Consider the following 15,083-nt stretch of genomic DNA (forward strand, 5'->3'; position numbering starts at 1 on the left):
ATACGCACAATTAGTAGGCTTGCATGCTAGCCTGTTCAGTAAATCTTATATCATGGTGGATACTGATGGGCACTGATGAGGCTGCTCCCTGGCAGGGATAAGGAGCAATCAACAGGTCCTAGCCACACCCAGATCACTGTGTAATGTCAGATGTTGCTTTTGAATCTTTGTCTGCTGTTTTTAAACCTTGAAACCTTGATGTGTTTGCTGGAGCATCTGACAGAAGATACTAGAAATGTATGTGTGTGTCTCTCTGTGTGTATGCGTGTGCATGCATGTGAGCTTTCAGAAAACATGTCTATAAATGTTGCTGCTATCATCACTCAGGATATCTTTAAGCTAAATAAGTGTCTTTTGCTACACAGGGTGAATTTGATACATTTGATAGGTACCAGACATCTTGTGTTTTATAAGTTTGTATGGGGTCAGTTAGAGACCAGATTAAAAAAGTGCTTCTTCCACACATTTAAAACACATGTTGTTAACTCATTTCTGTTTCTATCCTTAGTGTTCTCCATGGCCTGACACTCCTACAGCCTATGTGAATAACAGCCCTTCCCCAGCGCCCACTTTCACCTCCTCACAGCAGAGCACGTGCAGTGTCCCGGACAGGTACCTGGTTTGTGTGGCCCTGTGCTTGCACCTAACCATTGCTCCTTCAAGTTCCTATTCATGTAGCCTTTATGTGTGTCTGTGTCAGGTGTTAGAAAATAGCCCATGCTTGGGTCATAGAGTCTTCACCTGACAATCTTTGTGTACTTAGTCTGTGTCTCACATGTTGACAATTACAGTAACTGCAGAAAGTAGGCAGAGAAGCATTTCCTTCAGATACTGAAACAGGAAGATTTCCAGTTCAAGGCCATTGTCGGGGCTATATAACAAGACCCTATCTGACAAAGGAGGAAGAGGAGTTTTTAAGATAGAGCCAAGGAATTGTCTTTGAGAGATTTAAGAAAGCATTAACAGAGTTCAGTGCAGGACTCAGGGTGAGTGGTTGATGGGAGGTTCTGATATGAACATATTAAGATTACATTGACTACAAAGCACAGTGGTCTTTGAGTTATCACATGACACAGGTTCTTTTTTGTACTGTTTCTCACCCTCTCAGCAAATGTAGTTTTAGTTGAGTATTTAAGATTTAAAGGAAATATCTTTGTTTTGTTTGTTTGTTTGTTTGTTTGTTTGTTTTTAAAGACTGTAATGGGTTTCAAATCAGGACCTCTGGGTTTTGTTAGGTGTGTTATCTGGCTTTTATAGCTGAGAGTTCAGGGAGCTCAGAATGGGAACTACATAGGCCCAAGGCCTCTATAAGCCTTTGGCTCCTAAAGTCTTGCTGGAGGACAGTAGTTCAGAAGTTCCAGCTTTTAAGAAGTTTCTTATGGGACATAAAAATTAAGAAAGCTTGAGATGGCAGGGGAAAGTTCTCTATGTAGGTCTTTTGTTGACAGGATCTGGTAAGAAAAACGACAAAATCTTACTTTCTTTTTGTGGAGATGGAAAACCTAGCCAGGAGCCTATTTGCACATAGTGGTTGGACCAGGGGACCAGAGAGCCAGTGTGTAACATATAAGAAGTCTCTTGTGTTTCCTGTCTGGGTATGTGAGCAAACGGCTGTGATCTTAGGATGAGCTTTGAATTGTATGCCTTAGTTGTCTAGATGTTTCCTGAGAGCCCACTGTGTTTCCAGCATGGTCCCACTTACTGAGATATATAAAAGATCAGACAAATTCCTGTTGGAAGGGGCTTAAGATCTGGTGAATGGAGAATAATGTAAGGCCTAGGACATGGAGAGCAGTGCTGAGAAAGGAACCCGCTCAGCAGTAGGGGCACATGTTCTCTGGACAGACATTTGCAGTTATCTTTATACCTTTGACTCCCATGTTTGTTTCATTTCCTTTACTCATGGGCAGATATATTAACTAAAGAGGAAGATTTGTCTATTTAGTTAGCATCACTGTTTCTGATAGCCTCATTTTTTCTTAGAATGTTTTTTTTTTGGTTTTTCGAGACAGGGTTTCTTTGTGTAGTCCTCGCTGTCCTGGAACTCACTCTGTAGACCAGGCTAGCCTCGAACTCAGAAATCTGCCTGCCTCTGCCTCCCGAGTGCTGGGATTAAAGGCGTGCGCCACCACTGCCCTGCTTTCTTAGAATGTTTTATGGTTGTTTTTAGCTGTTTCTATTTGATTTTATGTATTTTCCTAACTAAAATGAATGCATACTGTCCCCATTTTCCTGCCACCCATATAAAGACTCAAGGGAACACTCCCCAGTGCCGACCTCACACATGGCGGTACTGCGGTTGTGCCTGCACCCTGTCCTCCGACTCTCCCTAATGTGTTGCATTCTTGTTGCAAGCTCACACAGCTCTTTCTACTGTTGTCCTATCTCAGACTGCCTGTGCACTGATAGCCTTTAATTTCTTAACTTACAAAACCATCGCAAACCATTCCTTCCTTTTCCTTTCTCCAGCAATTCTTCATCCCCAAATCACCAGGGAGATGGAGTGGCACAAGCGTCTGGGGAAGTAAGTATCTTTCCCTAAAACCATTAAATATAAAGATTTTAGCCAAATTATGTAGGCTGCTCACTCATCAGGTTGTCCTGGAACTCATTCTGTAGACCAGGCTGGCCTCGAACTCAGAAATCCACCTGCCTCTGCCTCTGCCTCTGCCTCTGCCTCTGCCTCTGCCTCTGCCTCTGCCTCTGCCTCTGCTTCCTCTGCCTCTGCCTCCTCTGCCTCCTCTGCCTCCTCTGCCGCCTCTGCCTCTCTGCCTCTCTGCCTCTCTGCCTCTCTGCCTCTCTGCCTCTCTGCCTCTCTGCCTCTCTGCCTCAAGTGCTGGGATTAAAGGCGTGTGCCACCACCACTCGCCGTAAGGTTGTGTTCTGACTTCAGATTTTAAAGCCTTTTGAGTTTTGCTTAAATATTTTTCATGACAGCCAATGACTTTTTAAAGCTTGAATAGTTTTATCTATGCTCTTTTTTTTTTTTTTTTTTTCTTAAATTAATAGCAAATTCAGCCTTCAGCTACAACCCAGGAAACACAGCAGTGGCTGCTGAAAAACAGATTCTCTTCCTACACAAGACTGTTTTCTAATTTTTCAGGTATGTATATTTGTGTGCATGCATGAGAATATTTTATTTGTATGTTTTTCTGGTTTTGTTAACTAAGAATTTTGAAACCTTTAAAATAATTTTAGAGAAATCTATTACAAAAAAAAAAAAAAATATTATCTCTCAGTTTTCCTCCGTTGTAACACCCTGTTAAATTCTTCCAAACTAGGAAATTCCACTCATTGCAAGTGTACTTAGTTATATGTGTTATTTTTATTCTATTTATTTTTATTACTTTAAGATTGTGTGTGCACGCATGCACACACAGGCTCGCATGCACGCCTGTCTCTGGGTATATGCATGTGAGTGTAGTGCCCACAGAAGCCAGAAGTATCAGATCCTCTGAAGCTGGATTTAGTAGTTATGAGTTCCCCAACATGGGTGCTAGGACCTGATCTTAGGTCCTCTGCAAGAGCAGCATGTGTTCTTAACTGGTGAGCCATCTTTCCAGCCCCAATGCTAACTTACTTTGAGTTAATATTTTGTTTAATGATAAGCTGGAAAGACAGTTGGGAGATGATTCAGCACACGTTCTCTCAGTTTTTCACAAAACTATAATATACTGTTATAAACAGAAGTCAACAGTAGAACCGTGGATGTGTAGATCTATCTCTGTGCATCTACCACTGCAGTTAAGATACACATACATGTAGGGTGTCTGTCTATACAGGTACTGGTTATCTTGCTTGCCTCGTAGTAAAGTCATTCTTCCCCACACACACCCCTTTGCCACACACATTGAACTGCCCTGCCTATGATTGGTCATTCTGAGAATGTTAAACAAATGAAGCCCTATAGTATGTGACCCTTAGATTCTGGCCTTTTCTTCCTTGGCCTTATGAACTCAGGTCCCAATAAGGGATGCTGTGTCCTGTGAATTGAACCTTTTCACACAGAGCAATTCTCTCAGTTGTGTGGCTTTGCTCAGGTATGTGTGTCGTAGGCAGCCTGCTCTTTTTCCACACAGGAAACTAAGGGAATGTTCTGGTGGGACTTTAGGTGTCAAGCAGCATTGCCCCAGGTAGTGGGGCATGCAGGAGAGAGCATGTGGGAAGCAGGGTCATTTGCTAATGAGTCTTGACCAAACATTCTGAGAAATGCTGGGCCACAGAGATGTGGCAGCTAGCATTCCTTTTGCTTGTTTGCTTGTATATGGAGCCAGTTTAAGAGGACAGACATATTTGTGCACAAAGGAAAGCCTGGTTTTACAAACAGTGATGTTTTTATTATGTCATTTATTATATTGTTTGTGCACTGGGTACTTATTCCTCTTGTAGCTTTTGAACTCTAAAATTTCAGGTAGAAATAATTTGCTTGCTGGGATCCATATTTTATATGATTAAATAAAGCCTTTAATGTGTGAAAAGCTAGAAATTATACAATTTAGTATGAGAGAAGGATTTCATGAGCCCTTATAGAGGGCAAGTGGCTGAAGAGCAGACAGAATGAACAGCTTTGGCTATCTGGGACCTGCATGTAACTGCATGTTCTGAGGAGCTGTAAGACAATTTCCTTGTACACAGTGATCACAGGGCTTGGCAGTGTATTTTCCTTAATCTGAGGTCTTCCTTTGGAGGGTTCATGCAGAACTGCTCTTTGGCACATCACCTGAGCCACAGCACTTAAGAGAATGGCAGGTCTCTTAGGTGGTCAGTCATGTGTCAGAGCTGGGATTCACCATCACCAGCTGGGATACACTTCTTCATGAGTTACAGATGTCACAACTGCTTCAGAACTGTGTGACCCTAGTAGACAGAGAACCTCTTTCTCTGCTATTTCATTCCAGGAGTGACTCCATACAGGCTCACTTCTCATGGGAATTAGGCTTCTCTGGTTTTTATTTCTTTATAAGCTAGGACTCAGGCACTTTCATTTGAGCGTATGAAACAAAGCGAGTGAGTGAGTGAGTGAGTGAGTGAGTGAGTGAGTGAGTGAGTGAGTGAAGCAACCCCATTATCTTGCTACATATGGGACATGTTTATTATATGAAGTCATACCCTAATTCTGGAAGTATGGGTCTTGACTGATATTAAAAAAGTAAAAAGATTTTGAATACATCTCCGAATATAGTATTGAGTACATGAACGACTTCTGACTATCCCAACCTCACTGCTGCCCAGTGCTTGCTCAGTCTTGTATCCACTTCTCCCTTAGACACACTGCCCTTTTTGATTCTCTTAAGGCAAATCCTAGACGCCAGGTACTTATGGAAGCAATCTGAAGGAACAGAGTGATTTTGTACTAAGCTTTCCCATTAGAACTGGCTGTGGGGGTGGAATTTTACAGTGTCTAACTTGGTATTGCACTTGGTAATGAGACTCACTCTCCACTTTGCTTCTCACTCACTGGTGACTTTGGGCAAGTTCTCCAGATGTCAGTGTTCCATTTATGTTCCATTTATGTTTTTAAAAAAGAGAAAAGCAGCAGCAGGGCTTTAGGGGCGTCAGAAACACCGTTACCTACATACAGCCCAGCAACAAGGACAGAAGGGTAATATAGGAATCTAGTATTGGGAACAGACAGGACAGATGTGTGTTCCTGTGTAATCCAGGGCACCTGTTGCTGCTCAGACAGACAGAGTCATGTGATGAAGCCTGTCATGAAGCAGCAGCTCTTTCCATCCCTTTTTTGCTTATTTGAGGCTCTCTGCTGTTTTCCAGGTGCCGACTTATTAAAGCTGACAAAGGAGGATTTAGTTCAGATTTGTGGTGCAGCCGATGGAATTCGGCTCTATAATTCCCTGAAGTCAAGGTAAAATACTATAGACTGTTTTGTGTGAGCTGAAAGTGGACTTTTCTCTGCGTGGGGGATTTGGTGGGCAGAATGTGTTTCCACGCTAGGTTGGCGTGCGTGTGCCTGTGTGCGCCACCGAGCGTCGTCGGCAGCATTGTGCTCACGAGAAGACTGTTTTGTGTGCACCTTCAGGGCAGGCACTGATGAGGGCAGAGGTAGACTAAGGCTGGTAGCAATGCACATGGGCAGGACTGAGTTCTTGAAGACGACTGGGTTTGTTGCCAAGAAAACAAAACTTCTAATTTAGGTGAGCTCTACAGAATCTATGGTTTTCAAGGTCATGATTATTGTTACGCAGTTATTAAATGTGAACTTGTAACTGTTGGTTAGAATGCTAGAGCTGTGATTGTGCTGGCGTGGAGACCCACTGCCGCCATTGCCGTCTCTAGACTTGTGTGCTGAGACTTTAGTAAACTCCAAGCCTTACTGATTTCAAATTGCTTAATCAATCTTAAAACTTAAATTTACCAGCATCTGACAGACCATCTCAATGGTTTAGAGTCTGGACCTGTGATAGTTGGTGTGAGGTGTGTGGTTTTTATATTTTTATTAGAAAATTATTTTGCATAATGAAATAACACTGTAAAAGTTCTCACAAGGAAAACTAGACCGTAGATTCCTGTAGTTGATTGTACATGCTGAAGCAGCTTACCTCAGTCTCATTGATGGCATCTTCTGATTACAGGTCGGTTAGGCCCCGCTTAACCATCTATGTCTGCCAGGAGCAGCCGAGTAGCACTGTGCTGCAAGGGCAGCCACAAGCTGCAGGCAGTGGAGGTGAAGGTGGCGGTGGGACGCCCTGCGGTGGGTATTGAGAGCACTTTCTTCTCGTCCTCTCTCAGACTGTCTGATGTGAGCACAGGACTGCCGAGCTGACAGGAGCAGCTGTAGGGCTAAGTCCTGGGAAAGGGGGGAACTAGAACCTTCTTTGTCCTCGGCTGTGCATGCTGTAGATCTCCTTTTAGATGACCTTTATGTAAGAAATTTCCAGCAATCACTGCAATAACTTGAACGCGTTGAGGCCTTTCTGGATGAATGTCACATTGACAGCTTGCTGGGGAAAGAGGTGGTTGTTTTGTTTTTGGTTTTTTTTTGGGGGGGGGGGGGAGGTTCCCTCCATTTCACTAACTAGGTGAGGATGCGGGGACACAACTCCTGACTCACACGTGAACAAAGACAGGTCTTCCCCCAGTGTAGACCCACCTGGGGTGAGCATCCATTGTGTGCCATGCAGGCAGGATGGTGGGAGCTGTGTCTTTGGTCGGTATTAGCACAAGCTGTATAGTTTACCTTCTGACTAAGGAGGGCTTCTTTGCCCTGCAGATTTATCTTGCTCGGTTGGACAGTATGAAGCACTCTGGCCTCTCCTGTCTCCCTTTTCCTCCCTCCTTTGATTAGAAACACTTGAGAGTGAGAGGTTGGGACCAGGTCTTACTAGGTAGTCTAAGCTGGCCTTGGCGCTGCCATTCTCCTGCTTCATCCTCCAAAGCACCGAGGGTACCAATGTACATCGGCGCACCTTGTCTCATTTGTGTGGTGGGAGTAATGTCCCTTCTTCTCACATTCTGAAACAGAATGACAGTGACATTCAGCTTCAGGGAAACATATAACAGCCTTCTAAGAGGTACCTAATGGTAGTAGAGCTCTGAGAAGCGCCGCATGGCTTGGATTTCTTTAAATGAATGGGAGAGCAGTACTCACAACTGTGGCTTTTAAGACCAAGGACATAAGAGTCTTACAGGAACTCTCTGTATCAACGTCCTACACGTCACTCACATTTTGCCAGGATTGTATTAGGGAATATGTGTCCTCGGAGATGAGTGTTGTAGGGGAGTAGGTGGAGACATGGGAGACCTTTATTGTATCCTTGACCATTCAAATTTAGTGAGCTGAAGACCAGGTAGTAACACTAAAAATACAGGGGCTTTTCTGCACTGAACTCTATTACCGCCTTGAAGAAGCCACAGAGGGCATATGAACAATAGCTTTGACCCTGTTCCTATAAACAGAAAGTTGTGTCCACTCTATTAAAAGAGCCAGAGGGCAAGAACATGTCACCAAACATTGGTAACGTATCCTTCAGAGTTGCCTTCAGTTTTGAGCTCTAACCCTAAGCTTTCTAAATGTAATTAGTACTGTTCCTGTGCAGGGAGCTAGCTGCTCACAGCCCTGGGGAGGCCCGTGTCCGGTTTGAGTCAGTTTGAGCAGGACGTACTTGACTGACGCTAACACACAAATTCAGAGTGCTGCTGTGTTCAAGGCACGGACAGAAATGTCAGTGAATGTTGAACTAAGGCTGGGACTTCCTAAGGAAGAACCAGACTCCATTTTCTGTATCCTTATTTCTCATAGGGTGCCGTCTCCATTTCTTTTAATCCTGTGTGTTATAGGAGGCGACACAGATAATTTTTAGTCTTACATCCTCATCTGGAGGATTACTGGTTTAGTCTCCTTTTAGAGTTTTTTTTTTTTTTTTTTTTTTTTTTTTTTAAAGCTTGCTGTGACATAATTTATAAAGCATGCTCCTCCCATTGTATCTGCAACAGAACATTTTTTTCATCCTTTGCCCCAGTCCATTACCCTGATTACTCTGATTCCTGATGCTTTTTTTTTACTCCTCAATATATGAAGCTGTTGTAGAAAAATGAAAGCCATAGTTTTATACAGGGTTAGTATTTATTATACATGAGCATAAATAATGTGTTCTTATACTTCAGATAGGTGAGTAGAGAATTTAAAGGAGCAAAGAAATGTTACCTTGTCCCTGATTCTAAATTTGAATTTTATTATTTTGGCACTTTGAAAAGATAGACTGTATAGATCAAGTATAAAACATCAGATAGTATTGTTAAATAAAGTGCTATTTTTCTTTTTTTCAGTTTATCATGCAATCTACTTGGAAGAAATGGTTGCCTCAGAAGTTGCTCGAAAACTTGCCTCGGTGTTTAATATTCCTTTCCACCAAATTAACCAAGTTTACAGACAGGGCCCCACTGGTATCCACATTCTTGTTAGTGACCAGGTAAATCAAACAGGCAGTAGTCGCCTCCTGCCATAGGGGCACTCATACAGTGTCAGAATGTCCCCCTCCTGCCATAGGGCACTCATACAGTGTCAGAATGTCCCCCTCCTGCCATAGGGCCACTCATATAGTGTCAGAATGTCCCCCTCCTGCCATAGGGCCACTCATATAGTGTCAGAATGTAAGACATTCTGCTGGCCTCTTTGCAATAGTCATTTAAATATAGCCATTTTAAAACAGGATCAAAATGGTATTCTAGTAGCAGAAGGAAAGGGGGAATGACAGGTGTAGACTTTGAGTGTCTCATACTGCCGTCAGGAATGATTAGGATTGTGGAATTGTGTAAGAACGATGCGTAGATCATGTAGTCTTCAACTATACATTTAAGTCATTTCTGCTCAGTTACGGATGGTAGATCTTAACTAGACTTACATGTCTGCTTTATCCTTCTAGATGGTCCAGAACTTTCAAGATGAGACTTGTTTTTTATTCTCCACAGTAAAAGGTATTTTTCATGTGTGTGCGCCCTGCTTAGAAGCTCTCATGTATGTGCATATTCTTGAAAAGGATATCTTTGCAGATGTTAAAAGGTTGGAACATGGATGAACAGTATTTTTAGTGTTTGTAATAGAAATTAGCACGAAATATAGAAAGGATTGGTTTTTGTAGATGACCTGAAACCCAACAGTCCATTCAGCCAGTTTGCTGAGCATTTTCTCTGAGACAGCACTCTGTTGGTGCTTGAATGGAATAAGGGCTCAGGAAATCCCATTGTAGTGGGGAATTGGCCACAGGCATAGGAATTGACCAGTATTAGGTGTCATGCGGGAATAAGACAAGAATAAGACAGTGTTGGGCCTATGGGAATAGGGTAGGTATGGAGCTGTCAGACAGCTTTTCTGAGGGGGTGGTCTGGAAAAAGAAGAGCTGACCACAGGGCTAACCCACAGCAGAGTAGGGCCCCCCAGAAGAATGCACTAGGCTTCTGTGAGGCCTGTAAGAAGGCCATGCAGTGTGAGGGTGAGCAGAGCACAGTGGGGTCAGGCTCTAGCATGCAGGGATGGCAGGTGACGATGGTTATCGGGTCTTACTTCAGATGTGTTGGGAAGTCAATGAAGTGGCTTAAACAAGGGAACAATGGGATTGGGTTTCATTTTCTATTGAGACAGGGCCCAGTTGGCTCCTGGTTAGGAGGAATAGTAGTTATGACTGCCAGGGCCAGTGGCTGCCTAATCAAAGAGGCAAGTCAATTTGGTATGCCAAGCAGGCAGCTAATTGTACCATTCTGAGGTGCCTTGGGTTTGAGGTACTTATTTAGAAATTTTCAGATGTCAGTGTAACTAAGCTGGGCAGAGCTAATTAGGAGAGTGTGGGAAGAGATCCAGGCCAGGTCAAGTGAACTCCAAACTACAAGGTTAGCAGGGAAAGGCAGAACGTGGGTGAAGACCAGTTATACTAGTCTCAGCACAGACCCCATCCCAGAAGAGGAAGTGGTCTTGAGTCACATGGTAGTGACTCTGGAAAGGTGCTGCCCAAAGGGGTTTGAAAATACAATTTGCTTTATACTTGATTGGCCTTCAGGCTACTTTATGTGGCCACTTGCACATGTGAGACAGTAGTGAATTGGTTCCCTGCTTATGTGAAGAAACATCTTTCGTTTTAAAATGTAATAGCTTTTATTTTGCAAAATTAAAAAAACCCAAGCAGCTCATGTTCCATCAGGAGCTTGTGTCCGTAAAGCCAGTGAGTACTTGTAGCCTTGGTTCCCACAGGGTCTCTCTCCAGCCACATGGACACCGTCACTGAGTCTCCTGACTTTGTGAGGCTATTAGGTCTTGCTATATCTATCTGCCTCTGAGGGTCCAGTTTTCCAGCAAAGAGATATCCAGCTACAGCAGAGCCTGCAGCTGCCTGCACGTTTTCTGCAGGGCTTTCTCAGCTCTGCCCTCTCCCACAGTGCTTTGGCCTGTTTTGCCCTAGCATACAAGTGCATCTGCTGCTGCTCTCTCAAACCCTCGTCCTGTAGAGCTGGCAAATGCTGCAGGCTGGGCTCCCTGACAGTGTTAGCAGGAATGTGTCCGAGGGAAGAGCTAGAACAGTCAGTTTTAATCCTGTTCCTCTTCTGACCTTAGTTGAAAGTTTTAACACCCCCCTCATCTCTTTTTTTTTTTTTCAGCTGAAAATAATGATGGTATTCACATAATTTTGAAGTGATACCTTATACAGACTGAACTCTATTCAGTACCAAATAAAGTCATGCTTAAAAGTGTGTGAAGACTGAATCCAAGAAGTCTTGGGATTGGATTTTACTGTGAAATGTTTCATATTGAAAACATAAGATGACCTTCCTAATGAGCTGTAGGAGAGACAAGTCTCCTCATTGTCACTGCCACAGCCCCAGCATCCTCGTGAGAGCGAGCATGTCAGGTGACATGCTACCAGCTCCTAGCCATGGTGGGCACAAGTACTTGCTTGCCTGGCAGGGGCCAGCGGACAGAACCCCCCAGAAGCAGTCGCTGCTGCTTTTCACACTGTATGCGGTTTGGATTGAATGTAAAACTCAACCGTGGGCATTTACCTTTCTGTGCCAGTTTGGCTTTTGTTGCCTGACCTTTATGTTGACCTGGGGAGGAGATAGGGTTGCATCTGGGGGAGCTGCTCTGTACTGGGCTCACATGGCTGTATTGGTCAGGTAAGAGGCTGAGCACCTTCTCAGAAGCAATCATGTCTGAAGGTGTACATCAGAGGGGATCTTGCCAGACCAGAGAAGAGCCAAGAAGATGAGCAAACTGCACTGTCAGCCATAGCTTGTGCAAGGTCAGTGTAAACCCTAATAGGTACAGAAACTTGGGTGTTTGGCTTTCGCTTCCAGTTTTAGCATTTTAGTTTCTGGATTTCACCTTTGAAACCTCCTTGCCTTTTAAACTCATGTGGTTTCCTTTTCTTGTTTCTCCATTCCCCCACTTGAGCCTCCCAAGTAGCTAGGACTCCAGGTATACACTCGCTTGTCTTGTGCCCGGCTCTGTTCTTAAACATGTCTAAAAGCCCTTTCCCAGACATCAGAACTAGGTGATGGAATGGGGGAAGCAGAGTATCTTTGTTGATAGTTTCTGATGATGTTAAAGGGATTTTTTTTTTTTTGAATGAGACAAAATTACCCATGGAAACACTAGATGTCGTAACAAGACACTAAAATGTACCATAAACCTTCCCGTTTCCCTCCTCAAATACTGAGTTTCAGTACAATCATGGATCGATAGTGTGGTGATTGGTGGGGGCTCTGTACTCTGCATCGTTCTTGCTTGGTCCGTAACAGGTGTGCCTGTGAGTCGTGTGCTTGCACACCACCATCACCTCTCCCGTCACTCACAACCTCTCGTGAGGCCTGCCACACACCTGGGTTTTAAAAACCTTTCCATTTTAATTGTGTAACATCTCCGCCCATCTGCCCAGCTGCTGGCTGTGATGCGCTTGTCTGACCCTTGCTGTTCAGGTGGGTGGGAATAATTACGTTTTAAGTGAAATCTCTTCCAGAAGACAGACTACTTCACTGGGTAAAGGCTTTAACAGCTTGTTTTATTCATACTGGGGTTAATTACTTGCCACAAAACAGTCTTGATGTTTTCCTCTTGGGTTTAGCAGTGCAGTAGCCCTGCAGGCCCTTTAGGAGGGAGCGCTCCTGTCCGTCCTTCCCTTTGCTTTGTGTGACCACATGCTTTCTATACCATTCACTCACTTGGGAAAGAAGTGGATTTATCTCCTAATTGTTTTAGAATTTTGCTGTCTATTTAGCTTTCCTTTTTGGATCTCATGATTTATGGAACAATAAATGGCATTTAATGCTGTGTGCTATTTTGAATTCCTTATCAGGTTTTAGAAGTGGGGTGACAGTACTTGCAAGCTCCTCAGACTTGAGATTGTGCTGAGAAGCACGAAGTGCTGGTCCATCTCAGTGAGACTGGACATGGCCCACGGCACCAGCAGTTTGCCACGTTGGTTATAGGATGTACAGTTCACTGTAATAAATGTTTTCTGATTGTTTTGTAAACGTGTCACTCATTTCAAATCTAAGTTGCACTGGTGTCATCTGAGATCACATGGAATCAAGGCTGCCCTCAGTGTGCATAGTGTAAGACCTTCGCCCTGATTTCCACAAAGGCGATGCAACTCAAGACAAGTAGTTACAGGAACTGCCTGCTGCACACTTAGAGGAGACAAACCAGGCTCTTCTAGGCTTGAAGTCATGGTCACTGAACATCAATCCACCATCTGCAATGGGCCGCATTGTAGCTCAGAATGTGTATAGTTGTTCAGATATTTAATAGAAGAGAGTTTCAGGACTCCTTGGAGCAAGCCTAGGACATGCTTATTTAGCCGCTCCCTCCGCCACCCACCCTCCACGCACAGTGGGGCAGGTAAGTAGCCGCTGTGCTAGGCACACAGCAACCTATCGGGAGACAGCTGGACCCTTCCTATCGCAGTAAGCTAATGCTTACAGGGGTTCACCTGATGAGCTTCCGTGTATCTGCTCTCCCTCCTGGAAAGCAGCGGAGACACTATCTGTACAGATGCTTCAGCACTGTCCACCGAGGCAGAAAAAGAGCTCGTTTTTGCAGTTCTGGTTGGGGAGTGTTGCTGGAAGGTTCAGATATACCATTATTAATATTGAAGGTGGGAGATCTCAGTGGCACAGAGCAGCAGCAGCACCATAGTAAAAAACAGCATCCTGTTTCAGTCCCAGGGACAGGAGCACCTACGTGTGCAAAGTGGATTTGCTCTAATCTGACTCCAGTGAGCATGGTGAGGCTTTGAGTTTGAAGGCTGCCAATACTTCATTCATTTGACTTTTTTGTGTAAAGCTTTAAAATAGTTTTGATATGGTTTCTAAAAATTCAGAGTAAGTTAAAAAAAAAAAAACACATCCATTCTACATGCATCCATTCATTATTTTTACTTGATGATAACTTAAGCCTTAATTCTGGATTTTTCTCAAGGTTCCCACAAAGTTTTTGAGGCGTGTGGATATAACTGGCTTTTTCCTTTAACAGAAATGCACTGTGTGCTGTAGCATACGGCGGAACTTATTTCCAATGGAGCAATGCAAAGGGGTTAGTTTTGGTCCCTAGAGTTGGGTATGACAAGTTGACACAAACAGAAAGGTGAAGTCCTGCCCCACCCAGCTTAGAGGCCTTGTATCTTTGATGTCTTATAGAAGTATGTTAACATGCCTTTCACACACGTTTCTATATATGAAACTACCAGCCGTTCTGAGTTTGTAGTACAGTCACGTTCATAAAGGTGCTATTTAGTCTTCAAAGTGGACAAGTCCTGCAGATCAATAGGAATTGCTTTGAATTACATTAGGCCACTGGCTTAAAGGATCAAGTAGAAAACCAGCAGGCTCTTTTGTTCTGCTCAAGTTGTGCTAACACTGGAGGTGTATATGTAGAATGCTGACAAAGCCAGGTGGGGTTCGTATGTCTAGGTACCCACCTCTGATGGGCTCCAGATTGCACCACACCACTCTTGCCGTAGATGACACAGGCCTGGATTCGCTTGCATCCTGGCAACGTTAAGGTGAATAGCATCACCAGTTACTGTAGTCTGTGCCGAAGTCTTTTACCTGTAATGCTTTCACCATGGAGAGTCGAGATTGGGTGATGATGATGGAGCAGTCAGGAGACTGGTCTCCTGGAGGATGGGGCTTGTGGCCTCAGCAGCTGCTGTCAGAGTATGACACAGCAGCTGCTGTCAGAGTATGACACAGCATCTGCACAGTCGATGTCCACTTCCTGCCACTGCTGGTGGAGGGGTAACTGGAGCAAAGTAGGCATGGACTTTGACATGAGGAAGCTGAGCCTGGAAGAAAATGGGATTAGGATTCTTGTATAACTTTAGAAAACCTCTAGTCAGTTTACATTGATTATGGTAATGTTGGGCAGGCAGAATGCTGAAAGCTAGAACTATTCCTGTTAAACTCCCTCTCGCCCCCAAACCCATCACCTTCTGAAACACTAAGTGGCAGTGATCTCAGAGCACATATCTGAAGAAGCCTAAGGTAGTACTTGTGTAACCAGACTGTATAAACATTGTATGCACTAGGGCAAGTGCATGCTACAGTGTGTATATGGAGGTCAAAAAACAACACTGAGTTTG

The 15,083-nt window shown here is 43.9% G+C and overlaps 2 protein-coding genes across 6 annotated transcripts in view; one reads left to right on the plus strand and one right to left on the minus strand.

Moving 5' to 3' along the window:
* Nucleotides 1–12,772, plus strand: part of Ubp1 (upstream binding protein 1) — a 44,594-nt gene extending 31,822 nt beyond the window's left edge. For all 5 annotated transcript variants that reach the window (XM_076917336.1, XM_076917337.1, XM_034483616.2 and 2 more), the window contains 8 exons: nucleotides 509–612; nucleotides 2,470–2,524; nucleotides 3,010–3,103; nucleotides 5,773–5,863; nucleotides 6,591–6,709; nucleotides 8,785–8,927; nucleotides 9,381–9,432; nucleotides 11,104–12,772. In XM_076917336.1, coding sequence (XP_076773451.1) covers nucleotides 509–612; nucleotides 2,470–2,524; nucleotides 3,010–3,103; nucleotides 5,773–5,863; nucleotides 6,591–6,709; nucleotides 8,785–8,927; nucleotides 9,381–9,432; nucleotides 11,104–11,141 — 696 coding nt within the window. In that variant the 3' untranslated portion in view covers nucleotides 11,142–12,772. The remainder of the gene's footprint in view (nucleotides 1–508; nucleotides 613–2,469; nucleotides 2,525–3,009; nucleotides 3,104–5,772; nucleotides 5,864–6,590; nucleotides 6,710–8,784; nucleotides 8,928–9,380; nucleotides 9,433–11,103) is intronic.
* The window catches only part of Fbxl2 (F-box and leucine rich repeat protein 2), a 54,314-nt gene continuing 51,713 nt past the window's right edge, over nucleotides 12,483–15,083 (minus strand). The window contains exon 15 of the mRNA XM_034483618.2: nucleotides 12,483–14,786. Coding sequence (XP_034339509.1) covers nucleotides 14,679–14,786 — 108 coding nt within the window. The 3' untranslated portion in view covers nucleotides 12,483–14,678. The remainder of the gene's footprint in view (nucleotides 14,787–15,083) is intronic.

This window comes from Arvicanthis niloticus, chromosome 21, assembly GCF_011762505.2.
Source record: "Arvicanthis niloticus isolate mArvNil1 chromosome 21, mArvNil1.pat.X, whole genome shotgun sequence".
Classification (NCBI taxonomy): Eukaryota; Metazoa; Chordata; class Mammalia; order Rodentia; family Muridae; genus Arvicanthis; species Arvicanthis niloticus.